Here is a 26,491-nt window from a genome sequence, read left to right on the forward strand (position 1 = left end):
GGTCGGGGTCTCCGGAGGGGAGAGGGGAAGACGAGGGGGGCTCTGGGGCAGGAGGCTTGAGAGTTTAGGGCGTGGGGGGGGCGTTGGGGAGAATCGGGGACAGAGGGGGGGTGAAGGGGGTCAGAGATTTGGAGGGAAGGGGGGAACTAGTGTTGCTAGTGGAATGAATACAGGCACGGGAGGCAGGAACTATCAATCGATCCTATTTATTGAGCCCTTACTGTGGGCAGAGCACCGCCCACTACAGAAGAGTCCGTAGAAACGTTCCCTGCCCACCATGAGCCTACAGTCTAGGGGGGGAGGTGGGCACGATGAGAAATAAAGGAATCAAATTAAATGGGGGAGGCCTGTCTTCTCATCCCAGCCCCACCACTTACCTGCTGTATGACCTCGGGCAGGTCGCTGACCTTCTCCGGGCCTCAGTTTCCTCATCTGCCAAATGGGCATTCAATACCAGTTCTCCCTCCCTCCCCTTTAGATTGAGTCCCCCATGGGGCTGATCTGATTGCACGTTGCTTAACAAATACCCGGGAGTTAGCCCTGGAGGGAGGGCCGATTCACCCTGTTGAAGTTAAAAGAGCCCGCCCTGGGGACTGGGCGGGGTGGGGGCCCCAGGATCAGTACACCCTCTCTTGAAAATAAAGGAACTTGATTGAAAACCAACTATCTATTTATCATGTCTGTCTTTCACTGCCTGGGAGGAGTCCACAAAGGCACCCCTCCTCAGCTCTCCAAGAATCCGCCTCTCCCAGGCTGAGGAGATCAGGCCGCCCTGTCCGATCCGCCGACACCTCAACAGCCATCTTCAAAAAGAATCGATGGTCGATCTGTCAAGCGGTATTGAATGAGTGCTTCTTGGGTGCAGAGCACTGAACGGAGCCGCTTGGAAAGGAACAACGTAACAGCCATTCCCTGCCCACAAGAAGTTTACAGTCTAGAGGGAGAGACAGACATTGCTATGAGTACTTTACAGATAGGGACGTAAGTGCTGTGGAGCGGAGGGTGGGGTGAATACCAAATGGCTAAAGTGCCCCGTCTTCGTCATCATCAGTGCTATTTGTCGAGCGCTTACTGCGTGTGGAAAGCACTCTACTAAGTGCTTGGGAGAGGACAGTCCAACACACACAATCCCTCCCGTCCTTTACCGGATAATAAGAATAATAACTGTGGGATTTGTTAAGCGTTTGCTAAGTGCCAGGCACTGTACTGAGCACTGGGTCCCCAGGGGATCTCTGTGATTTTGTAAATGTCATTAGCTGAGAAGACTGAGTTTCCTTCCTGACCCGGCTTTATGGTCTAATCGATCAATTAATCGTATTGAGCGATTACTATGTGCACAGCACTGTACTAAGCGCTTGGGAGAGTACAGTACAACAGAATCAGCCGCCACGTTTCCTGCCCATAACGAGCTGACAGTCTAGAGAAGGGGCGTGCTCAGTGAAAAGAGCCCGGACTTGGGCGTCAGAGGTCGTGGGTTCTAATCCCGGCTCCGCTGCTTGTCAGCTGGATGACTTTGGGTAAGTCACTTCACTTCTCCGGGCCTCGGTTACCTCATCTGTGAAATGGGGATGAAGACTGTGAGCCCCACGTGGCCCAACCCGACGGCCTTGTATCTAGAAGTTAAGAAGTCACTTAACTTCTCTGTGCCTCAGTTCCCTCATCTGTAAAATGGGGATTAAGACTGTGAGCCCCATGTGGGACAACCTGATTCCCCCTTGTCTACCCCAGCGCTTAGAACAGTGCTCTGCACATAGTAAGCGCTTAACAAATGCCAACATTATTATTATTACCCCAGCGCTTAGAACAGTGCTCGGCACATAGTAAGCGCTGAACAGACGCCAGCATTATCATTATTACTATTATTATTAGAGGGGGAGACAAACGTTAAAAGGAATAAGTGATAATATATAATTGAAAGATTTGTACATAAGCGCTGTGGGGGCTGGGACAAATATCAAATTTCCAAAGGTCACAGATTAAAGTGCATAGATGACGCAGAAGTCTAGGAAGTTCTTTCTCATGTCTAACCTCAATCCTCATCACTGCAGTTAAAAATCCGCTTCTTCTTGGTCGGTCTATAGCGTATCTGGAGGAAGGCTGCCCCCCACCCTAACAATAATAATAATAAGAAGAATTGCGGTATTTGTTCAACGCTTACTATGGCCAGGCACTGTACTAAGCGCTGGGGTGGATACAGGAAATCGGATCGGACACGTGGAGCTCACACTCTCAATCCCCATTTACAGATGAGGTAACTGAAGCACAGGGAAATGAAGTGACTTGCCCAGGGTCACATAGCAGGCAAGTAGCGGAGCTGAGACTAGAACTCTCCCACCCCCAGCCAGCCCCCGGCCTTCATCCACATAAGAAGGAGCATGGCCTAGTGGAAAGACCCCGGGCCTGAGAGTCAGAGGACTTGGGTTCCAATCTCTGCTCGGCCACTCGCCTGCTGCGTGACTTTGGGCAAGTCACTTTACTTCTCTGTGCCTCATTTCCTCAACTGTCAAATGGGCATTCAACACCCCTTCTCCATTCTACTAGACTGTGAGCCCCATGTGGGACAGGGATTGTGTCCAACCTGAATAACTTTTAGCTACCTCAGTGCTTAGAACAGTGCTTGACCCATAGTAAGGGCTCAACAGCTATAGTAATAATAATGGCAATAATTAGAATTCTCTGAAGACCTTAAGAAGAGAGAGTTAGCGGGCAAGCTTTGGGGCCCAGGAGAGAGAGGGAGGCGCGGGGTGAGGGAGGGGAGAAAGGTCTCGTGTCCTGGGACAGCGGCAGGGGGAGGGAAATGAGACGGGGTTGCGTGGGAGAAGGCTCTGTGTCTGGAGGAAGTGTGTGAAGGGCAGAAAGTTGGGGGCAGGAGTGGAGAAGGCTCTCCTACCCGTTGGAAAGTCCAAGTTGTTTTTGATGCCTTGGGGCCCTGGTTCTGGGAAAAGTGAGCAGCGGGACGGGGAGGTGAGAATTTCAAAAACGACGACATCCGCACCCGAAACCTTCCATCGACCCAGATACGGGCCAGCCCGCAGGGAGGAGGGTTTTCGGGGGAGGACGTCCCTTAATCTAGGTCACTCCTATGGGGTGACGTCCCAGGTCCCTTCGCTCTGCACCGGCTTCAGCTACCATCACACTTTTTTTTCCCACTCACATTTTGACAGGCAGGAAGGAAAACCCAATGTCAGGCCCCCGGTCTCTCTCTCTTGCTCTCTCTCCTCCCTCCCCCCTGCCGCCCGGCTGCCTCACCCCGGTCCCAGCATCCTCTTGCTCTCCGAAGCTCGACTGGGATCGGAGGTCACCAAGCCTCCCTCTCCCTACTGGGCCCCTAAGCTTTTCCCCGTTCTGCCCCCGCTCTCCCTCTCTTAAGGTCTGTGGAGGACTCCATACCATACTGTACTGAGCGCTTGGGAGAGTCCAGTGCAAAAGAATGGATAGACTCATTCACTCCCCACAATGAGCATATAGTCTAGAAGGGGTGACAGACAATATGGATATATTACGGATATGGATCAAAGTGAGAACCAATGTGGTTCAGTGGAAAGAGCACAGGCCTGGAATTCGGAGGATCTGGTTCTAATCCTGGGTCTCTCAGTTGCTCTGCCAATTTCTTGCTGAGTGACGGTGGGCGAGTGTTTTTGTGTTTTATGGTATTTGTTAAGCGCCTTCTATGTGCCAGGCACTGTTCTGAGCCCTGGGATGGATACAAAATAATTGGACTGGACACGGTCCCTGTCCCATATGAAGCTCACATCACTTCTCTGTGCCTCAGTTTCCTCAACTGTAAAATGGGGACTACATACCTGTTCTCCTTCTTACTTAAACTGTAAGCTCCATGCAGGACAGGGACTGTGCCTGACCTAATTAGCTTGTACTGACCTCAGTGTTTAGAACAGCGTTTGACACAGGGTAAGCACTTGACAAATACCATAAAAAAAGTCCAGGAAGGCTGGGGGTGGGGTAAATATGAAGTACTTCAAGGAGACAGATCCGAGTGCCTGGGTGATGCAGAAGGGAGAGGGAATAGGGGAAATGAGAGGTTAGTCAGGGAAGACCTCTTGGAGGAGATGGGATTTTAGGAGGGTTTAGATGGTAGGGAGAGTGATCCTCTGACGGATATAAAGGGGAAGAGAGTTCCAGGCCAGAGGGAGGACGTGGACGAGGGATTGACAGCGAGGCCCCCCGAGCTATCTTTCTATAGAAACCTTCTGGTCATGTCACCCCCCTCCTCCAAAATCTCCAGTGGTTGCCTATCAACCTCCGTATCAAACAAAAACTCCTCACTCTTGGCTTCAAAGCAGTCCATCACCTTGCCCCCTCCTACCTCACCTCCCTTCTCTCCTTCTACAACCCAGCCCACACACTCCGCTCCTCTGCTGCTAACCTTCTCACTGGGCCTCGTTCTCGCCTGTCCCGCCATTGACCCCTGGCCCACCTGGTCCTACCTCAGGCCTGGAACGCTCTCCCTCCTCAAATCCGCCAAACCATCACACTTCCCCCCCTTCGAAGCTACTGAAAGCTCACGTCCTCCAGGAGGCCTTCCCAGACTAAGTCCCCCTTTTCCTCTGCTCCCCCTCCCCTCCCCATTGCCCTGACCCACTCCCTTTGCTCTACCTCCCTCCCCGCCTCAAAGCTCTTGTGTGTATATATGCATATTTATAATAATTTAATTAATTTTTATTAACGATGTGCATATATCTAAAATTCTATTTATTTATAATGATGCTACTGGTGCCTGTTTACTCGTTTTGATGTCTGCCCCGCGCCCCCCCACTTCTAGACTGTGAGCCCACTGTGAGCAGGGATTGTCTCTGTTGTTGAATTGTGCTCTCCCAAGTGCTTAATATAGTGCTCTGCACACAGTAAGCACTCATTAAATACGAATGAATGAATGAGACCGTGAGGTCGTTGTGGGCAGGGAATGTGTCTGTTTATTGTTAGATTTTCCTCTCCCAAGCACGTGATACAATGCTTTGCACACAGTAAGTGCTCAATAAATAGGATTGAATGAACGAATGAGATAGACAAGATGGAGGTGTGACAGGTAGATCGGCATCAGAGGAGCGGAGTGTGCGGGCTGGGTGGAAGCAGGTCCAGTGGAAAGACCCCAGCTTTGGGAATCAGTAAACTTGAGTCCTAGAGCGTTCTGCCCTCCAGGGTAGGGCCAGCGGGGCCGACATCATCTGACCAGAGAATCATATAGGGGCATTTGGCAAGGCGGACAGGCCCACCGGAATTCCTGAAAACAGCTGGCTCACATGGGCAGCCGAGACCGAGGCAAACGCCTTCTGGGTCGTGGTGCTTGAAGGTCGCTGTGGCCATAAATGGGCCTCGCCCCTGCTCCTCTACTTGCCAGTGGCACTCTGTGCCCCAGAGGCAACTGTGACTGGCAGGGAGGAGAGTGCAAATACCGCTTTTCCAATCCCTAACGGGAGAATCAATCGCTTCTCCCAGGCTCCCAATCCCAACCAAAGGTTTCATCGTCCTCATAGGATGGGTCTGCTCCGGGCTTCACAAGGACCCAACCCATTAGCCCAATGTGGCCCCACTTCAGCTGTGAGAGGTCATGCAGCAGACGAGTGGCAGAGTCAGGATTAGAATCCAGCACCCCTGACTCCCAGGCCCCGCTTTTTCCAGCTTATTCAATGTCATTTGAGTTCAAAGAAGGCACCACTGGGTACATGTGCGTGTGTAACTGAAAAGGCCCACGGAGCCAGCCACCTTGAGCACTTGGAAAATTGTCCCTTGCTGTGTTATCATACTTAAATGTTGTAGCGCCTGCTGCTGTTTTTTCTAATTGATGGATCGATTGATTGATCGTGCCGACTGGTTGTACCACAAAAGCACGAGACACTCCCTGCCCACAGGGAGCTTCCATTCTAACGGGGAGATGGAAATATCTGCAGATTTGTGAAGCTCCTTTTTAACATTAAGGACTCTAAAAATACTGATTAAGACTTTACCCAGGACCTGGGCCCCTGGAAAGGACCATCTTGGGAGTCAGGGATGATGAGGGACAAGAGGGGCAGGAAATGGGGGCTCAGGGGAGGGCAGGCAGGAAAGAGGGGCAGGGATTGTGGCTCTGGGGGAGACAGCGCGGGAGCAGAATGGCCTAGTGGAGAGAGCACGGGGCCGAAAGTCCGAGGACCTGGGTTCCGATCCCCGCTCTGCCGACTGCTTGCAATGTGACCTTGGGTGGGTCACTTAATTTCTCTAAGCCTCAATTTCCTCAACTGTAAAATGTGCATTCAATCCCTGTTCTCCCTCTTATTTAATAAATCATAAATAATGTTGGTATTTGTTAAGCGCTTACTGTGTGCCAAGCACGGTTTAGACTATGAGCCTCATGTAGGACAGGGACGGTGTCCAACCTGATCATCTCCTACCTACCCCAGTGCTTAGAAAGGTGCTTGACCCGTAGTAAGCACCTAACAAATACCATTACAAAAAAAGATAGGGGCTCTGGGGGACAGTGGGAGGGCTGGTGGGGATTCCTAAGGAGAAGCCGCCCGGGGCTTGGGGGGTTCTGTGTGATCTTGGGAATTTCCTCACCTGTGACTCAGAGGCAAGAAAACCAGCTTCTCCGCCCCACATCCCCTGGCTTCAGAGGCAGGAAACTCAGCACCTGAAGGTTTTCCCGTGCCATTGGAATTACCTAACTTCCGTCCTGGAAACTCCAAGCTGTCGGGGAGGGAGCACAACTCCCCTCCGGCAGCAGGGCCCTGGCTCCATCTGTGTGGGAATCTTGGGCCTCTTCTAAGAGGCATCTGAGGGGAGAGGAGACCTGGAAGGGAGCAAGGAATGGGAGGGAAGGGGGGAATGGGTAGGGAGAACGAGGCTGGGAGGGGTGCAGGGGACATGGAGGGGAGAGGGGGACATGGAGGGGAGGGGGGAAGGATGGGAGGAGAATGGTCGGGGTGGGGAGGGGATAGGGAGGGGAGCAGGGAACAGGAAGGAGCTGCTGCGGTCACGTTTCTGGTGGTGGAGGTGTCAGGGTGGGTGGAGAGGTCAGGGCAGAGGCCCGGGAGAAAAATCTACATTTCTTTTTTCAAACAATGTTTTTATTTCATCGCCCCGGACAAAAGGGCTTCTTCTATAATGATCTCCCCTGGGGAGCGGAGGTCTGAAAATGCCAAGCTGGCAGGATGACTCCAAAATCAGCAGTATTCAAAACAAGCAGAGACAGGTTGGGGGGGTGGGGGTGGGGGGAGTCTGAGGCTCTTCTGTTGGGGAACATTTTCACAGAAAATACCCACTAGCCTCTGGGCGGGGTTGGATGCGGTGAGGGGAGGTAGTACCAGGGAGAACCCCGGCACCTCCATTGCCCCCTGCTCCATTCCTCTCCCCCAACTGCCTCCAGAATAAATATATTAGATAATAAATAAATAAATAAATAAATAATAAATAACATTATCCAATCATAAATAGCAGAGGTCGCCTGCTTGGGGAGACGGGACGGTGTGAGGTGTGTGGGAGGGGAGGTGGCGATCCTCCAAAAGATCCATAAATAAAGCAACCAGGTGGGTGGGGGAAGGGGGTTTGAGCCCACCTCCCCATAAATCTCAATCTGCGCCCGAGGTGCCCCTGTATCCCGGCCTTCGGGGGGAGGGTCAGGGTCTTGATGTGTTGGGGAGCATCCTCTGGACTCGTGTTCTAGATCCATATTTCAGTCCAACTGGAGGGTCTGGCGGTGGGGCGCTGTCGCCGGCCCTCGGAGGGTTTCTCCGGATGCTGTCCATTCTGGGCTCCGAAGCCGGCCCGGACCCTTCCCTCCCAGCTCGGGCCCGGCGACGGTGGGGTGGGGGAGATGGAGAGGTCAGAGGGTGGGTCCCTCCGACCGCCTCACAGGGCAATGATGCCGAAATACACTTGCCCTTCCATGGAAAAGTCCAGATATTCGGGGCTGTTGGTCTGGGAGCTGAGCCTGTCCCCCTGATTCAGCCTGAAGATGCCCCCCTGGTAGATGGGCTCGTACCAGGTGCCCTTGGCCCCGCCCTGGCAGGGCGTCTTGATGGCCGAGAGGATGGAGACTTCGTACTCGTAGGAGTCGGAGAAGCGGGAGACGTTGTGGGTCAGGATGGGGGAGTCGTCGGGATTGGCGGGGCAGCTGCTGTCCTTGAACAGGATCTGGGAGTAGACGAGGTAGAGGCCGGAGGCAGGGACCACCAGCTGGTTTTTGTCCAGGATCACGTTGCCTTCCAGCAGGGCGTTGGCACGGCCGCCCACCCAGACCAGCTTCTTGTCCTCCTGGGAATTGGCTGACGGGGGGAGAAGGAGGGGCAGAGAGAGGTGAATTGGTGAGTTCCTTCAGTCTCCCTGCTCCCCCTGGACTGATGCTCGCTCTCCCCGCCCCCCCCCAATGTCTACCCTCAGCCATTTTTTCTGTCCCTCAGCTCCCACCCCTGAAGGCTCTGTCCACTCCTCAGCCTGTCTCTCATGGACTCTGTCCACCCCCCCGCCTGCCTTCCGTGGGTTCTGTCCTCCCCTGACTCTACCTCCCATTAGCTCTGTCCTCCCCCGTCCTGTAATGATAAGCCCTTACTATGCACCAGGCACTGTGTTAAACGCTGGGATGGATACAAGGAACCTGGGTTGGACAAAATCTCTGTCCCACAAGGGGTTTGCAGTCTTCATCCCCATTTTACAGATGAGGTCACTGAGGCCCAGAGAAATTAAGTGATTTGTCCAGGGGCTCACAGCAGACAAGTGGCAGAGCCGGGATTAGAACCCAGGTCCTTCTCACTCCCAGGCCTGTGTTCTATCCACTAGGCCATGCTGCTTCTCATCTAGTCCCCCATGGGCTCTATCCAACCGCCCATCCAGTCCCTTGTGGACCCCGCCTCCCTCACATATTCAGTCCCCAGCCTGGTTCTTACCTACAACGTGGGCAGCAGGCTTCTCCGCTGAAGGCTGATAAGATTCTGAGAGAAGGAAAGAAGGGAGGAAGGTGAGACCCCCAGGTCAGCCCAGAGCACCGGAGTCCCCGAGATCAGCTGGCCCAGCAGGGAGCACCCCCACAACGGCATCCTCCTGGCCACCCCTTGCCTCGCCCCAGTCCTCCTGGTCCCGAGCTACCCTGAGCCTGGATACTTACTTAGCATCTGCGTGAGCGGGAGGAGAGGGCCATCCTGCTGAGAGAAGGAGAGACACAATCAGACACGTGGGTTCACAGAGACAGATCCAGTCACCCGGCAGCCCCTATCCCTCCCTGTTTCCCCTCTACATCTAGCCCCATTCCCTGTCCCCTTCTGGCTTTAACCTCCATCCCTTCCTGCCGGTCGGTCTCCCTCACTTTCCCACCTCCTCCCTTATCCTCCCATCTCTGCCTGGGCCCATCCCCGCCGACACCCTACCCCCGTCTCCCTGGACCCAAACCGGTGTGTCTGTGTGTGTTTGTGCACCAGAGAGAAAGAGAGAGTGAAAGAGAAAGAGAAAGAACTCCCTCACTTCTCAGTGTGAGGTGAATCGGAGAGTGTGTGTGTGTGTGTCTGTGAGAGTTCCCTCACCTGTGAGTCCAGGGGTTGTAGAATTAATTAGGGTGTGTGTGTCTATGAGAGGTCCCTCACCTCTCAGTCCTGGGGTTGTAGGGTGAATAACGGTATGTGTGTGTGTGTGTGCACGTGTGTATCTGCGAGAGCTCCCTCACCTCTCGGTCCTGAGGGCCAATGACCCCAAAATGAAGCAGGCAGAAGAGCGTGGTGGCACCGGCCACGAGGAGGAAGGAAACGAGGCTGAGGCAGAGGCAGTGGCCGGGCCTCTGGGCCCCCGCGGTCTTCCCCGCCGGCTCCCCGGCCAGTTCGATGTCCCTCAGCATGCTCTCCGTGCTCATGGCTCGGTCGGCAGATGGGTGGCGGACTGTCCCCCCGGCTGGGTCCGTGGAGGGCGGCGGCGGGAGGATCCGGTGGGCGCTGGGTCCCGTTCCGCAGGGAGCGGACAGGGCGTGGACCGGCTCCTTGGGGTTCCTGGAGGCTGGACGGTGCTGAATGAAGGGAGAGTTTGGTGGTGGTGGTGGTGGTGGTGGTGGTCCTGGGATTGATGGGTTGGGACCGGTCGGGAGAGCAGTTTCTGAGTGCTGTTGGGGAGTTCCTGCTCTGCCAGCTTCTGCTGCCTCTCTAGCTGAGCGAGGTGAATTTATACGCCCCAGGCCAGAGGAGGCGGAGTGCGGGCGGGGGGGGGGGCTCTTGCACCCGGCCACGGAAAACTTCCCTGGTGGAGAAACCCATGACGTGCCCTTGAGATGAGGAAGAGAGAGGAGGCAGCGGGTGCCTTCCTCTCTCGGTTTTTGTGCCCATCCGCCGAAAGAGCAGGGAGCCAATTGTGGGTGCGGGGATGGAAAATCAGGCTACCCCGGACCTACCTCCACATTTCCGGGGCTCCCCCGGCCACGGGTCCGGGCCGTCTTCCCCGGGATCTGGGGATTCCTCCTCCCAGCTCTGTGGTATTTTGCTTCCGTTCCCCTGCTGGACCCATTATTCTTGGATCTCCTTCGGCCCGCCCTCCCCCAAGGTCCTCTCGTCCCTCTGGACCCAGGGGTTCTCTTGACCCCGGCCTCTTCCTCCATCCTCCCTCTCCCACCGGCCTCCTCCCTGATTCATTAGCTCCATTTTCTCTGTTTCTTTTTTCCCCCTCTAGACCGTAAGTTCCTGGTGGTCAGGAGACGTATCTACCAACAGCGTTGTATTGTCTCCTCCCAAGGGTTCAGTAAAGTGCTCTGCTCACATAAGCGCTCAATAAATAGCATTGATTGATTGATTTTGTACATATCTATAATCTTGGCTAGTGTATGTCTCCTCCTGTAGACTGTCAGCTCCTTGTAGGCAGGGAATGTGTCTACCAACGCTGTTGTATTGGACTCTCAGTGCAGCGCTCTGCACGTAGTAAACGCTCGATGCCATCGATGGATTGATTTTCTACGTATCCGTAATCTGTCTTAAAATCTGTCTCTCCCTGTAGACTCTATGCTCCTCGTGGGTAGGGAAGGTGTCTACCAACTCTGTTGTATTGTACTCTCTCAAGCCGTTGGTATAGCGCTTTGCACACAGTAAGTGCACAATAAGTGCCATTGATTGATTTTTATACAGATCCGCAGTGTTTTAATGTCAGTGCCCCCCTCTGGGCTGTATGCTTGTTGTGGTCAGGGAACGTGTCTACCAATTCTGTTGTACTCTCCCAACTACTTAGCACAGTGCTCTGCTCACAGTAAGTGCTCAATAGATAGCACCATTTGATTGGTTGATTGTGGGAGAGGCGGGGCACGGCCGAGTCTGATTTGGCTCCATTCACCCCAATCTCAGACTGGGACAAAGGGGGTTCTCGATTCCTGGGCCTCAGGCTAGCTGGAAGCCAGGGACTGGGGCGCTGGGAGGTCATGGGGGAGGTTGGGGGCCTTAGCCGGGGAGGACGCATAGGCTTCTGTCCAGGATAGAGAATGTGCTTGAGGCTGAAGGGGAGACTGGCCGTCTGAGTGCTAGGGCTCCTGGCTTGCTGGGAGGCGGGGGAGGCGGGTTCTAATCCTAACTCTACCACTTGCCTGCTCTGTGCCCTTGGCCAAGTCAGTTAACTACTCTGGGCTTCAGTTCCCTCATCTGTAAAATGGGGACTCAATACACCTGCTCCCTCCTGCTTAGACTGCGAGTCCCGTGTGGGACCTGAGAGTCTTGTATCTTCCCTGGAAGCAGTGTGGCTTAGTGGATAGAGCTGGGGCCTGCGAATCAGAAGGATCTGGGTTCTAATCCTGGCTCTGGCACGTGTCTGGTGTGTGACCCTGAGGAAATCCTTTCACTTCTCTGTGTCTCAGTTTCCACATCTGGAAAGTGGGGATTAAAGATTGGGCCCTATGAGGCCCAGTTGGTCCAAACCAATTTCCTTGTATTTACCCCAGTTCTTAGTACAATGTCTGGCCCGTGGTAAGCACTCAACAAATACCACAATTATTTTTATTATTATTAGGGCCCGGATGCTGAGGAGAGGGAGGACAAGGGTGACGGGATCTACTGACCAATCCCTGGTATTTAGTGAGAGCTTACCATGTGCAGAGCACTGTACTAAGCACTTGGGAGAGTCCAATGCAACCCAGTTGGTAGACATGTTCCCTGCCCACATCGAGCTTACAGTCTAGAGCTTACTCTGTACCGAGCACTGTACTGAGCGCTGGGGTAGATGTAAGATCAGTCAGGTCCCACGTGGGGCTCACAGTCTAAGGAGGAGGGAGAACAGGGATTGGAGCCCCATTTTCAGCTGAGGAAACTGAGGCACTGACAAGTGAAACGACTAGCCCAAAGTCACACAGCAGACGCGTGGCGGAGCCGGGATGAGAACCCAGATCCTTGGACTCCCAGGTCCGGGCTCTTTCCACTAGACTGTGCTGCTTCTCTACGGCGCAGTAGAGTGGTAGGGCACTCTTTGGGAAGCAGCGTGGTCTTGTGGAAAGAGCACGGCCCTGGGAGCCAGAGGACGTGTGTTCTAATCCTGGCTCTGCCATCTGTCTGCTGTGTGACCTTGGGCAAGTCGTGTGACTTCTCTGGGCCTCGTCTGAAAAATGGGGTTTAAGACCGTGAGCCCCATGTGGGACACGGACCGTGTCCAACCTGATTACCTTGCGTCTGCCCCGGCGCTTAGAGCAGTGCCCGCCACATAGTAAGCACTTAACAAATACTACTATTATTCTTATTTGGGTAGGCACGATCCTTGCCCTCAAGGAGCTTTCAGGCTAGAGGGGGACGAGGCCCTTGCGAGGGCCTTGTTACCAACGGTCCTGTGAGCCCTGGAGGGCCGGGAGCCCCAGATCGCAAACCGTTGCCTGTCTCCCCGATTAGACTGTAAGCCCGTCAAAGGGCAGGGACTTGTACATTCCAAGCACTTAGTACAGTGCTCTGCACATAGTAAGCACTCAATAACTACTATTGAATGAATGAATGAAAGGAAGAGAGAGAGAGGCAGGGGGCAGCTTTGGGGCAGCCCCCAGGACAAATGAAACCGTCCTTGGGAATTCACAGGGACCCCGGGCTCCCTCCCCCACCCCCAGTCTCTGGTAGCTTCTCCTTTCACTTTAATCTCAGGATCGAATCATGGGTTTCACTCTCTCCCCGCCTCCCTGGGTTGGAACAGGGCCGGACAAGCTGGGTTTTCTCTTTGTCCCTCTCCCACCGGTCCCCGATCCCGGCCGTCGCTTTCCAGAAGGGCCCTCCCCGCGACGCCCCACGGCCCCAATGATACAGCCAGGGAGACGGACATCAGGGAGTAGAGATTTATTGAAGAGGACCCAAGGCGCAGTTCCCACCCCGGTCCGAAGCCCGCCCTCCCCATCTCCCCCTCGCCCCCACCCCCCACCCCATCTCCTGCCCCATTCCCTCTCCTTCTGCCACCACCTGCCTCCGGAGCTCCCGTGACTGTGTGTCTGTCTCTCCTTCCCTTCTTCGACACCTCCATAAATAAATAACTTAATCTTCCCCCATAAATAACTCCCCAGCCTCCTGCCCCTCCTGAGCTCCTTCCTGCTGCTCTCTCACCTCCCTGCTCTGTGCCTCAGTCACCCTCTCTACCAACGAAGGGACAGAGGACACTAGAGACCATCTTTCTCCCGGAATTTCCTGAAATACTCCTAGCCGTCCGACATCTGGGGCGGCTCCAGGAGGAGGAGTTCCCCCAAGGTTTCTAGAAACCGCCCTAGATTCCACAGGTGGAAACTCCCAGCGGGAAGGTAGGGGAGCCTCCAAACGGCCGCGGCAAGGGGAGGTGGCCGGGGGAACCATGAAACTGACTTTTCCTTTAAAAGAACAACAATGACGACAACAACAACAACAGATTTTTTTTTCCTCTTTCCCCCCCTTCCCCCCCTCACACGGCAAAGGCTCCGAAGAAGACACTGCCGGGGACCAGGAGCAGGTTGGAGACCCCCTCAGTGCGGGTGGAGAGCTGGTCCCCAGCCATCAGGGAGAATACGGCTCCCTGGTAGATGGATTTGATCCAAGGGCCCTTGGGCCCGGGGCACACGGACTTCTGGGCACTGAGGAGGGGGACGTGGATGGGGTATTGGGTGGAGAACAGCAGCACCTCATGGGAGAGGTAGTTGGGGGCCAGAGTCCCCTGCCCATCCTCTGTACACCCGGGGCCCGAGAACACCGTCTGCGTGTAGACGAAATACACCCCACTGGAGGGCACCAGCAGGGTGTTGTTTTGGAGGCGGAAGCCGTGATGGAGGAAAGCGTGGTCCGAATTGTCCCTCCAGAGAAGGGAGCCTGGCCGGCTTGGGTCTCCTGGAGAAGAGAGGAGTAAGAGAGGAGGGTCCCGGGGGTGTCCCTGGGGTCCCGTCGGGGGGGGATGGAGGCCGTGGGCGGAGACCTTGGGGGGATTGGCGGTGGGTGGGAGGCCCGGGTCTGGCGGGATGCCTGGGTCCCAGGAGGGAGGCGGAGGTGGGGGGGCGGGGGACCGGGGGGGCTGGGGGGGAGGCGGGGGACCGGGGAGGGGAGACCAGCCAATGGTTGGGGAGGCAGTCAGGTGCCCGGGTCTTACCAATCAGGTGAGCGGCCGGTTTGGGAGCGTCCCTGAGGAGGCGTCGCCGGAGGTCCAGGTGAGCGGTCAGGTGGGGAGACCGGGGAACCCCAGGCCCGCCGAGGTGCCCCTGGGAGGGTGGCAGGAGGGAGAAGGCCCAACCGAGTGGGCGGGGGCAGGAAGGAGGGGCGGCCGGAGCTTCCCCATCCCCCCCTCGCACACCTCCCCGGACCCGGGTGCCCCCGGCCCCCTCACCTGGACCCTGAGCAGGAGGAGGCTGAGCCCTCCCAGGAGGCAGAGGGCTCTGGCCAGGGAGGCCGGCTGTCTGTTCCTGCAGCGGTGTGGGGTCATGGGCAGGGCCTGGGGGGGCCAGGGGCAGGGGGGAGGAGAGGGAGGCATCGTCAGAAGTTCAGAAGGAAACGGGGCAGAGAGGGAGGGAGGCTAGAGGAGGCTTGGGTGCGATTCGCAAAGGTGCAGGCCCAGAGAGACGGCCGGAGCCCAAGGGAAGGAGGCCCCAGGCGGGCGTCGGTGGCCTCGCCAGGGGACGGGGCCTCGGAGACCCGACCCGAGAATCCCCAGAGACCCGCCCAGAGACAGAAGCCGAGACCCAGAGGTGCCACAGAAGCCACCGGAGGCAGGGGCGGGTGGAGACCGAGAAGCAGAGGTGTCACAGGCACTGAGGGGTAGGGGCGGAAAGACCGAGCCTGCCTAGAGGTGTGGACAGGCAGAGACCCGGAGGGAGGGGAAGAGCGAGGGGGGGGGAAGGCCGGGCGGCGGGCAGAGAGGCACCCGGAGAGGCATACAGGCTCAGGATGGCACTTGGCACTGGAGAGGAGAGGCCGAGGGGGCAGAAGGCTCGGGTGGAGAGGGCCGTGGGGCGGGATCATTCGGCCCGGGGGGCCCCTACCTGCTGTGCGCTGGGCTTCCTGGGCCCGGACGTCTGAGTCCTTTATAGAGGAAGCAGCCGGGAGGGGCATGGGGGAAGCCCCTTCAACTTAGAAGAAGATACTTATGTTTCTGCCGAAGGCAGGAAAAGCTGAGGTGAGAGTATGAACCGCAGGTTTTGTGGCTCGACTGCCTGGCTTCTGGGAAGGGATCGGGGCAAGCCACCTGGGTTCTGGGAGCAGGACAGGGTCAGAGGTCAAGGGGGTGAGGGCGCCTCTCGGGAATGGAGCCGGGATTAGAGGTCGGGCCGGGAGGGGGAGAAGGAACTGGATGGAGGGTCCGTCCCATCTCCTCCAGATCCTGGGGACCACCCGGTCTCCCCGGTCCCCGAGGTGTGAATTTTGCCCCCTCCCACCTCCCAGCTGACTTCCCTCTAGTCTGGAGTTGCCTGCCACTCCCAGTCCCGGCTCCCCTCCACTGCTTTCCCATTTCCCTTCCTCCTCCTCCGCCTCCCAAGCCGCCCCCCCTTACCATTATACCCCATGCAGGACATTCCTATGAAGTGCAATGTCATGCCTGTGCCTACAGAGAAACCCATCCCTTATCATTTTTGTGGCATGGAGCACGTATGTGACTCATACCACGTTACATACCGCATACAGAAGCAGTGTGGCCTAGTGAATAAAGCACCGGTCTGGGAATAGTCAGAAGAGGAGCTGAGTTCTCAGCCTGGCTCCGCCACTTTTCGGCTGTGTGACCTTAGGCGAGTCACTTGACTTCTCTGGACCAAAGCTGCCTCATCTATAAAATGGGGATTAAGATTGTGAGACCCAGGTGGGACATGGACCGTGTCCAACCTGATTAGCCTGTGTCTACCCTGGCACTTAGAACAGTGCCTGGCACCATAGTAAGCGCTGAACAGATATCATTTAAAAAAAAATACATGGTACCTCCCAGAACTTTGCCTCTCACAGGGCATCTCCCTGGCAGTGGGTTAGCCAGCATGCTTCACTGCCCCCACGGTGGTCCACAGGCGACTTTAAAGTACCTAATCAGCCTCCCTGTCTGCCTGTCTCACCCGCCTCACCCTCTAGCTCATTTTGGGTAGGGAAAGTGTCTACCAACTCTGTCGTCTTGTACACCACCGAGCATTTAGGACATATTGATAGATAAGTCATCATTGCCTCAGGCTTCATGGTTTAGGATTTAGAATTGTCCCAGGTAACAGCAGCAGCAGCAGCAGCAGCAGCAGAGGAAAACAAGCCCACAACACCCAAAGCACCAAACTAAGCTCTGGAGACCAACCCCAGAGAGCAAGAAAAACAGTCCCTACTTGCAGGTGCTGACAATTATTATTATTATTATATTTGTTAAGTGGGTTAAGTACCGGTCTAAATTCTGTGGTAGATATGTTAATTAGGATGAACACAGTCCCTGTCCCACAGGGGGCTCGCAGGCACAGTAGGAGGGAGAACAGCTATTGAATGGTCATTTTACAGTTGGAGATGCAGACCCAGTGAAGAAACTTGCACAGGATCACACAGCAGGAAAGGGGCAGAACTGGGATTAGAACTCAGGTCCTCTTGACACCCAAGCCCTGACTCTGTTAGGCCTCGCTGCTTTTCCATGTAACGCCTGCCTCCCTCCCTTGCTACGTCCCAGCTCCATCTCCCCAGTGACCTCCTGGTCCCTGCTCGCTCCCCCTTGGCTCAGAGGGGTGGGGGCGGGAAGGGAATTTCCCACCCTGCACTGCTTCTTCCTCCCCTGGTGAGCATCACCTGCCTCCCCTCACCTCTCCCACTTTCTCATCCTATCATTTCTGTCTGCCCTTTGGAGTTGGGCCACCCTGCTTCGTCCTTCCCGTGGGTTCGGTCTCTCTCTTGGCCACTGGGGTCTCTGGGGACATGGGCAGGCAGAATGACGCGGGGGACCCGCCTGGAAGCCCTGTCTTCACCCCCTTCCACCGCCCTCCCCCACCTCCTCCCCAGCAGAGAAGTTGTCCTCCGAATCAACCGCAGGGAGGGCTGAGGTGACAGACAATTGCTCTCCCCACCTTCAAAGCCCTAATGAAGGCATGTCTCCTCCATGAGGCCCTCCCTGACTAAGCCCTTACCCTGATTTGCTCCCTTTATTCACCCCCTTCCCTCAGCCCCACAGCACTTATGTCCATATCTGTCATTTATTTATTTATATTAATATCTGTCTCCCCATCTAGACAGTGAGCTCGACGTGGGCAAGGATTGTGTCTACTAACTCTGTTGCATGCCCCCCCACAAGCACTTAGTATGGTGCTCTGCACACAGTGAGCGCTTAATAAATCATCAATCAATCGATCAGTTGTATTTATTGAGTGCTTATTATGTGCAGAACACTGCACTAAGTGCTCAGGAGAGCCCAATACAACAGAATTAGCAGATACGTCCCCTGCCCATAATGAGCTTACAGTCTAGAGGGGGAGAAAGCCATTGATATGAATAAGTGAGTAATGTATAATATATAATTTAAAGATATGCACACAAGAGCTGTGGGGCTGGAGTGAATATCAAATGTCCAAAGGTCACAGATCGAAGTGCATAGACAATTGATTGATTGATTGAGAAAGGGTCCGATGAGGGGAGAGGGGAGGTGGTGGGGACAGAGGTCGGGGGCTCTAGCCAGGCAGACAGACAGACGGTCGGGCAGGACTAGCTGCCGACATCTCTCCACTGGGGCTTGGCTCACTTTGGGTTTCAGTCCCGGTTTCAGTAGGAGTGGAACTGGGCATTCTGAGTGTACGGGGCTTCCTGGGGGAAGAAAAGAACCGTTGGTCCGGACGGCGTGTCATCTCAGCCCCTCCGGGGGCGCGGCGGTCCACGGAGGGGATTCTTGGGACTCTCCGGCGCCTCGCTAGGGCGGGAAGGGAGAAGCCCGTTCCACTCGATGGGGAGAGAGTCAATGAGCTGTGAGGCTCGGCTCGCCCAACCCTAACCCTTTCTCCGACCGCACATTCCCACCATGACACATACCAAATCCCCAAAGCTCGTCTCTGACCCTGACATTCACCTCTGACCCCAACTCTCTCACCCCCAGCCCCAACTGTCACCGCCCACCCTACCTTAACTCCGAAACGGGTGCGGGACTCAAACTGAATGGGACCCTAAGCTCTAAAAGCCATCCCTCTCGCCAACCCCTACCCCACCTTCATCCTGACCCCCTCCTCACCTCAAAATGGAACCTAAACCTCCAGACCCCAGTGGTGCAACTCCGAGCTGCTCCCCGGGCCCGATCCCCTAAACTGGGGGGGAGCCAGTGGTGGCAAGGCCGGACAACCGGATCCCGAGACGCCCATTGAGGGATGCCATTTTGTGGAAATCGACCCAGATCCGCTCAACCTTAGAGTGTTTCTCTGGGGGATCCCCCGCTGAGCACAGATACCCCCTCCCCATCCAGCTGGAGCACAGTGTGGCATCTGAGCTGGGAAACTCGGTGTCTGGAGAAAGGGCATCCAAACCCGCATCTGCGCCAGACGGCTCGCTGAAAACGAGACCGTTTGGTATAACGCCAGAAACATTGGCTATCGGATGCTCCGACCTGAGAAAATCCCATCCCAATCCTGGCTTCTGCAGAGGCTCTGAGGAGTCAACCAACCAATCAATCATACATATTAGTAGAGCACTCATTGTTGCAGAACGTTGTATTGAGCGCTTGGGAGAGGACAGTGCAACAGAGTTGGTAGACATATTCCCGTGCCCACAGTGGGTTTGCAGTCTAGATGGGGAAACAGACTCTAAGATAAATTATGGATGGGGACCTGGGTGCTGTGGGGCTCAGGGAGGGGTGAATAAAAGGAGCAAGGGTGATGAAGAAGTGGGAGAAGAGGACATGAGAGCTTAGTTGGGGAAGGCCTCTTGGAGGATATGGAGACAGAGATGAAAGAGAGAGACACACACATGCACACAAAAGTGCTAGGAGGCCACATGGTGGCCCAGATAGAAAGAACCCGAGCCTGGGAGTCAGGAGACCAGGATTCTAATCCCGGCTCCACCCCTTGCCTGCTGTGTGACCTCGAGCAAGTCACTTCACTTTTCTGGGCCTCAGTGTCCTCATCTGTAAAATAAGGAAAGAATCCCTGATCTCCCACCACCTCAGGTGTGAGCCCCTTATGAGACAGGGACCTCATCCGATCCGGTGATCTTGCGTCTCCCCCGGTGCTTAGCGCGGGGCTTAGCCCACAGTAAGCGTTTAATAAATACAGTCAACTGAGCGATTTATCATCAAAGAGAGACCCAGAGAAAGACAGTCAGACGCAGGGGAACCACAGGCCTCATTGCGGAGGCAGATAGAGACACCGAAAGTCCAACACAGCAGAAACAGATTCTCAAAAATAGAGAAAGAGAAAGGTAGGATCCCCTCCCCCCTCCCCCTCCCCCTCTCCCTCCCTCCTCTATTGGGCCAGATGGTCAGCGGCTACTCGGACAAGAGCCACACTGGCCCTGGGGTAGGGAGGTGTCCTCTCCTGCTGCCTGGGAACCATCCACATCTTGCTGACTGCGGTGTGTGTGTGTCGGGGGGGAGTTCCTGTCTCCCCCAGGGGCATGGGGCCATGAAGTGCCAGTCTCCCTGGCCCCCTGGGGGCACTTCAGAGGAAGCCAAGGGGCCCCCAAAGGCTTAGTATTTTTATCCGTTTCAGAAGCGAGAGATACAGAACAGGAAAGCGTATGGTCAGAGAAAGTTACTTTCACAGCAGGGCCGGGGGGGGGGGGGGGACCCCCTGGAGGCTGGGGGCCGGGGGCTGACTCCCCTGGGGGACAGGAAGGGGCACGGGGGAGAGTCGGCTGTTGAGGGGCAGGGCAGGAGGGGAGCAGAGGCTCTGAGGGCTGGACTGGTCCATCGTGATACTAGGAAAATTCAAGTGGGCTGGCCAAGGGACCCCAGGTCTTAACCCAAGGACCCAGAAACCAGTGAAGCTGAGTGGGTAGAGGCCGGGCCTGGGAGTCAGGAGGCCCTGGGTTCTAATCCTGGCTCCACCACTTGTCTGCTTGGTGACCTGGGGCTAGTCGTTTCACTTCTCCGGCCCTCAGCGACCTCATCCGTACAATGGGGATTGAGACTGTGAGACCCAAGTGGGACAGGTACTGTGTCCAAACCAATTTGCTTGTGACCACCCCACTGCTTAGTACCACACCTGGCACATAGTAAGCGCCCTGGTCTGGAAGGCTGAGGAATCTGGGTTCTCCGTGACCAGGGACAAATCGCTTCACTTCTCTGTGCCTCTGTTTCCTCATCTGAAAATGGGGATTCAATACCTGTCCACCCTGAGTCAGGGGTGGACAGGGACTGTGCCCGACCAGCATATACTGTATCTCCCCCAACCCTTGGCCCATAGAAAGCACTTATCAAACCCCACAGGTGTGATTGTTAAGGACCTTTGAATGTAGGACCCAGGCCTGCCCGGACTGGACCGCTCCAATCCGCACACCTGCCGAGAAGGAGGTATGAGTTTAGAGATCAGGAAACCCCCCTCCCCTGGGGGCAGTTGGGGTGGGGAAGCCTAGACCCCAGGCTTCCTGCCTCCCCCATAGCCTCTAGGCCCTTTGCATGCCGCTTCCGAATCTCCGACTGCAAAAGGAAGCGGACGTTTGAGTTCCGACAGGGCCTGGTCTCTTCCCCGAACGAATGGCTTCACCTCAGTCAGGTGGCCCTGGGAGCTTTGGCCTCTGGGTGGGTGGGAGGGGCTCTCCAAATCCCAGTGGTTTCCTCTCCTGAAGGTCTCCACGTCACCTCCCCCCCACCCTCCACCCCCTGCCAATCCCTCCCTCCCTGCAAACTCCCAAGGGTCCCAAAGCACAGTTGGGGCCTAAAATCTTTTTTCCCTTGGCCAGATTACAGTGCAGATCTCCACTTCAATCAATCTGTGGTATTTACTGAGCACCTACTCTGTGCAAAGAATCTCCTCGGTACCTGGCTTCTAGCCTAGAAGAGAACTCCTTCCTCCTGCACCAGCTCAGAGAGGGCACCCTCACCAGCCTGTAGTCCCATCTCCCATGTCCACGCTCTCCCCTCACCACCTTCTCTCCACCTGAACCTGGCCCAGAGAATCATTATTTTTTTTAAATGGCATTTGTTAAGCGCTTACTACATGCTAGGCAGTATACTAAGATAACCGGGTTGGACACAGTCCCTGTCCCACATGAGGCTCACACTCTTAATCCCCATTTCACAGATGAGGGAACTGAGGCCCAGAGAAGTGAAGTGACTTGCCCAGGGTCACCCAGCGGACAAGTGGCGGATCTGGGATCAGAACCCAGGTCTTTCTGATTCCCAGGCCCGTGCACTTTCCACTAGGCTTCGTGGCTTCTCTTAATCTAGGCTACATCTCACTATCTGCGATGCAATCTGATTTCAAATAAATGGATCTCCCAAGGCGAGCCACATACTGCCAAGCACACACTACGCCGAGCCAGACAGTTACACGTATGCTCGCTCTCTCCCCACTCCCTGGCCCTCCCCCCAGCCCCCCGAAACAACTAGGCGTGGGGGAGGGCCGCCCCCCTCGGGAGCCTGCCTTCCCCTAACCCCCTCCCCATTTCTGGGAAGCTAGAAGTAACGGTGGCGCCAGGGAGATGGGGGGCGGGGGGGCAGGGGAGGGTAGGCGGGTTGGGAATCCCCTCCCCTTGCCCCATCATTTCCCTGCCCCCCCCCACCCCCCCCTCGTCTGTGGGCTCCCTTACCCCCATTTCCCGGAAGAAGAGATGATTATCTGAAAGGGAAAGTCTGAGGACTTTGTGAAGCAGTGTGGCCTAGAAGAAAGAGCCCCAGCCTGGGAGTCAGAGGACCCAAGTTTTAATCCTGGCTCTGCCGCTTGCTTGTTGTGGGACCTTGGCCGAGTCACTTTTTTCTCAGTAGCTCAGTTTCCTCATCTCTAACATGGGGATTCAATCCTACTCCCTCGTTAGATGGTGAAGCCCTGTGTGGGACAGGGACTTTGTCCTACCCTAGCACCTTGAATCTACCTCAGTGCTTAGTATAGTGTTTGACACCCAGTCAGCACTTCATGAATACCATATTTATTAGAATTAGGACCCTTGGGCACTTGATTTCTGAGGCCTGGGGCTGTCGGCAGAGCCAGTGGGGAGAGGTCAGTAGGGCTCCTTTCCTTTCTCGTCGACTCCCATGCCCACTGCCCCCTAAAACCGTTCCATCCCTCCCACTTCATCCCAAAATGCCCTGTGTCCCCTCCTCCCCTGCCTTATTCCCCCAAACCTCCCCTGACCTCCTCAGCCTCTCCCACCCCCTTGATCCTTCTCCCTCTATACCAGAAGCTCCTTGTGGGCAGGGAACATACCTTCCAACTCTGTTAGATTGGACTCTCCCAAGCTCATAGTACAGTGCCCTGCGCACAGCAAGCACTCAATAAGTGCAACTGATTGATTGATTCTCGGCCGACTCTCAAGAGATCTTCCTCCCTCCACCCACTCTCAGAATCGACCCCCTCTGACCCCACCTATTCCCCCCTTTCTAAAGCCCCTTGCACCCACTGGTCTTCCCTCTCTTGCAGCATCTCTGGTCACTCACTTTCCCCGCTCCTTCCACTCCTCCTTCGACACCCCCCACCCCGACGTCTCCCCTCTCCTAGAAACCTTTCTCCATCTCCCAACCAATGGATCAATTAATGGTATTTATTGAGTGCTTACTGTGTGCAGAGAACTGTACTAAGCACTTGGGAGAGACCAATAAGAGAATTAGCGGACACTTCCTTGCCCATAACGAGCTTACCATCTAGAGCGGGAGATAGACTTCATTGTGAATGAATGAGTTATAATATATGATTTAAAACTGTGTTCATAACCCACTGGCCAAGCAAGGCTCTCGCCCCATCTCCTCCCTCCTCCCACGCCTGGCCAACCTCGTTCATCGGATATGCGGATACGGCCGCCGCCTCCACTTCCTCTCCTCCAGCTCCCTCCGCGGCCCTCGACCGCCCGGGGTTCTTCCCCCTCCGCTCTACCGAGACCGCCGCCTCCGAGCTCACCCATGACCACCTCCTCGCCCGATCTGCAGGCCTGTACTCCATCCCGGTCCTCCTCGACTTTGCAGCTGCCGTGCACACCGTGGCCCACCCTCTTCTGGAAACGCTAGCTAATCTAGTTTTTTCAGTCACAGCCTGTTCCTGTTCCCCTATCCATTCCCAGTTCCCTTCCTACCTCTCCGGCCAACACTTCTCAGTCTCTCCGACCCTCCCTCCACCTGCCGCTCTGAAACCGGATGTTCCCTTTTCCCGATCTCCCTCCCTTGGGGAGCTGATCCATGGCCACGGCCTCGACTACCACCTCTATGTGATCGGAAACTCCTTGAGGCCGGGGATCGGGTCTACCAACTCTATCGTTCTGGCTTCCCCCAAGTGCTTAGCACAGTGCTCTGCATGCGACAAACAACACGTCTAATAATTAATTAGGGTGTTCGTTAAGCACTTAATAATAATGTTGGTATTTGTTAAGCGCTTACTATGTGCCGAGCACTGTTCTAAGCGCTGGGGTAGACATAGGGGAATCAGGTTGTCCCACGTGGGGCTCACAATCTTAATCCCCATTTTACAGATGAGGGAACTGAGGCACAGAGAAGTTAAGTGACTTACTATATGCCAAGCACCGTTCTCAGCGCTAGGGTGGATACAGGTTAATCGGGTCAGTCACAGCATCTGTCCCACGTGGGGCTCCTGGCCCGAGTAGAACTGTAAATACCATTATCATCATCAGTGGTACTTATTGAGTGCTTACTATGTGCAGAACTATACTAAGAGCTCGGGAGAGTCCAAAATAACAGTCGACGGCATGCTCCCTACCTACGAGCTTAGCACTGATTGATTGCGATGTGGCTGACTGCCAAATCCCACTCATTAGCACTGAATTCTTTCACCTGCCGTCTCCCATCCCAGGCTATCTACCTCTACCTCACCGTGTCCAAAATGGAACTCATCTTCCCGCCCAAATCCTCTCCTCCGCCAGCCTTTCCATCACAGATGACGGCATCCCCATCCTCCCCATGTCTCAAGCCCATTAACCTTGACATTATGAGCAGCATGGGCTAGTGGAAGGAGCCTGGACGTCAGAGGACCTAGGTTCTAATCCTGGCTCCGCCAATTACCTTTGGGCAAGTCGCTTCAGTTCTGTGCCTTAGTTCCCTCACCTGCAGAATGGGGGTTCGATACCTGTTCTCCCTCCTACTTGAACTGCAAGCCTCCTGTGGGACTTGATCTTATATCTACCCCGGGGCTTAGTACAATGCTTGACACACAGTAAGCACTTAATACCACAATTATTATCCTTGACTCTTTGATTTCTTTTTCAACCTCCACATCCGGTCTTTAGCTAAATCCCACTAGATCTTCCAGAATCCATCTCTTCCTCCCCACCTTACTAGTCCAGGCCCTTGTCATAACTATTCCGTCTTGATGACAGCATCAGCCTCCTCGCCTCCCTGCCTCCAGCCTCTCCCCCAGTCCAGTCATTGCTTTGCTCTGATGCCCAGTTCATTCCTCTTAAACACCGTTCTCCCCACTCCTCAGAAATCCCCCACGGTTGCTCAGACAGAACCTCCGGGTCATCGGCTTTAAGGCAGTCAGCTCTCCCCATGTAATCTACCCACTCTCTTTTTCCACTTCATCCCAGCTCGCTCTCTTCGTTCTTCTCCAAATCCTCTGGGCCTCACCCTCAACTCTCCCGGGTTTGACTTCTTGCTCACTCTCTCCCCATTCCCATCCAACAAGAACCCCGCTCTCCCTTAACCTCAAAACCTTCTGCCGCCACACCTCACCTCACCACCACAAAAACACCTGGGACACATTTCCCCACTCAGACTCCAGAAGTGGCCTGTTCATCTCCACCTCAAACAAAAATTCCTCACCATTGGCTTTAAAGCACTCAATCCCCTTGCCCCCTTCTACTTCACCTCACTACTCTCCTACTACAATCCAGCCCTCACACTTTGGTCCTCTAATGCTAACCCTATCACTGTGCATCTCTCTTATCTCGCTGTCAACCCCTTGCCCGCAGCCCGCCTATGGCTTGGAACACCCTCCCTCCTCAAATGTGACAATTACCCTTCCCCCCTTCGAAGCCTTACTGAAGGGGCATCTCCCCCAAGAGGCCTTGCCTAAGCCTTCCTTTCCTCTTCTCCCACTCCCTTCTGCATCACCCTGACTCGTTCCCTTTATTCATCCACGCTCCCACATCCAATGGCACAGTCTGTATCTGTCATTTATTGATTTCTATTCCTGTCTCTCCCTCTAGACCCTAAGCTCTTTATGGGCAGGGAGTGGATCTGTTCATCGTTCTATTGTCCTTTCCCATATTCTTCATACAGTGCTCTACACACGGTGAGCACTCAAATACGATTGAATGAAAATATGAAACCCCCCCCCAGGAGGCCTTCCCTGATTGACACCCCTCATATCCTCCCGAACTTGTGTTTCAGCACTTTTATACCCTCCTAATCGCACATCCCTTTCACTGTGCCCATGCCAGAGTACTGACGTATCTTTCTACTCTCTTCCTTCCTCTGATTGGTCTTCCATTTTTTGGCACCTGCCGCCCCCCGCTAGACTGTAAGCTCCCCAAGGGCAGGGGGTCGCGTGCACTAATGCCATTCTCTCCCAAGCATTCAGTACAGTGCTCCACTTAGAGTAAGCATCTGAAACGTACTATTGATCAATAGGGAGTCGGGGGGATGGTGATCTTCGGCAGATGGGAAGCGGGGGTTGGTGGTCTGGGCCTTGGAGAGGGGAGTGGACTGGGTTGGAGAGAACCTGAAGCCTGAACCTTCAAGGGGACCGGAGCACGTGGCAGTAGAGGGAAGAGCTGGCGGGGGGAGAAAGAGGGAAGGACTTTTGTGGGGGAGAAGATGATGTTTTGGGGGCCGGAGCGTGGGCGGACGCTTTCTCAAAGGCCCCTGGCCAGGCCGGACTGACTCCGCTGCCTCCTCCGCATTACATAATCTGGGCTCTTTCCTTCTGTCCCCACTGCTATTTTTAGCGAGCGAAATTCCACGGTCTCACAGGGCCGTTCTCGGCCTCCGCCCCCCCACCCCCCGCTCCCGACTCGTGTCCCCCATGCCCGCCGTGCCCCCCTCCTCCATCGCT

The 26,491-nt window shown here is 55.3% G+C and overlaps 2 protein-coding genes across 2 annotated transcripts; both read right to left on the reverse strand.

The window, feature by feature from the left end:
• Positions 1 to 7,076: 7,076 nt before the first annotated feature.
• On the reverse strand, positions 7,077 to 10,053 carry TNF (tumor necrosis factor). Its single transcript, XM_029055995.2, has 4 exons — positions 9,647 to 10,053; positions 9,095 to 9,128; positions 8,877 to 8,921; positions 7,077 to 8,258 (listed from the first exon to the last, which is right to left on the reverse strand). The coding sequence occupies exons 1-4, from the start codon at positions 9,827 to 9,829 to the stop codon at positions 7,843 to 7,845; spliced, it is 678 nt and encodes a 225-aa protein (XP_028911828.1). The 5' UTR covers positions 9,830 to 10,053; the 3' UTR covers positions 7,077 to 7,842.
• Positions 10,054 to 13,460: 3,407 nt separating this feature from the next.
• On the reverse strand, positions 13,461 to 15,786 carry LTA (lymphotoxin alpha). The gene is made up of 3 exons (XM_039910897.1): positions 14,746 to 15,786; positions 14,512 to 14,620; positions 13,461 to 14,255 (listed from the first exon to the last, which is right to left on the reverse strand). The coding sequence occupies exons 1-3, from the start codon at positions 14,887 to 14,889 to the stop codon at positions 13,837 to 13,839; spliced, it is 672 nt and encodes a 223-aa protein (XP_039766831.1). The 5' UTR covers positions 14,890 to 15,786; the 3' UTR covers positions 13,461 to 13,836.
• Positions 15,787 to 26,491: the final 10,705 nt, after the last annotated feature.

The sequence above is a fragment of the Ornithorhynchus anatinus genome, chromosome X5 (assembly GCF_004115215.2).
Source record: "Ornithorhynchus anatinus isolate Pmale09 chromosome X5, mOrnAna1.pri.v4, whole genome shotgun sequence".
NCBI lineage: Eukaryota > Metazoa > Chordata > Mammalia > Monotremata > Ornithorhynchidae > Ornithorhynchus > Ornithorhynchus anatinus.

Bases quoted from the DNA above. Each gene is read 5' to 3' on its own strand.
- TNF (XM_029055995.2), bottom strand. From the start codon at position 9,829: ATGAGCACGGAGAGCATGCTGAGGGACATCGAACTGGCCGGGGAGCCG. The intron at 9,129-9,646 runs GTGAGGGAGCTC...TTCTCTCAGCAG, and splicing joins TTGGCCCTCAGGACCGAGAG to GATGGCCCTCTCCTCCCGCT. The intron at 8,922-9,094 runs GTAAGTATCCAG...TCCTTCTCTCAG, and splicing joins CCCGCTCACGCAGATGCTAA to AATCTTATCAGCCTTCAGCG.
- LTA (XM_039910897.1), bottom strand. From the start codon at position 14,889: ATGCCTCCCTCTCCTCCCCCCTGCCCCTGGCCCCCCCAGGCCCTGCCC. The intron at 14,621-14,745 runs GTGAGGGGGCCG...CCACCCTCCCAG, and splicing joins TCCTCCTGCTCAGGGTCCAG to GGGCACCTCGGCGGGCCTGG. The intron at 14,256-14,511 runs GTAAGACCCGGG...TCTCTTCTCCAG, and splicing joins ACCGGCCGCTCACCTGATTG to GAGACCCAAGCCGGCCAGGC.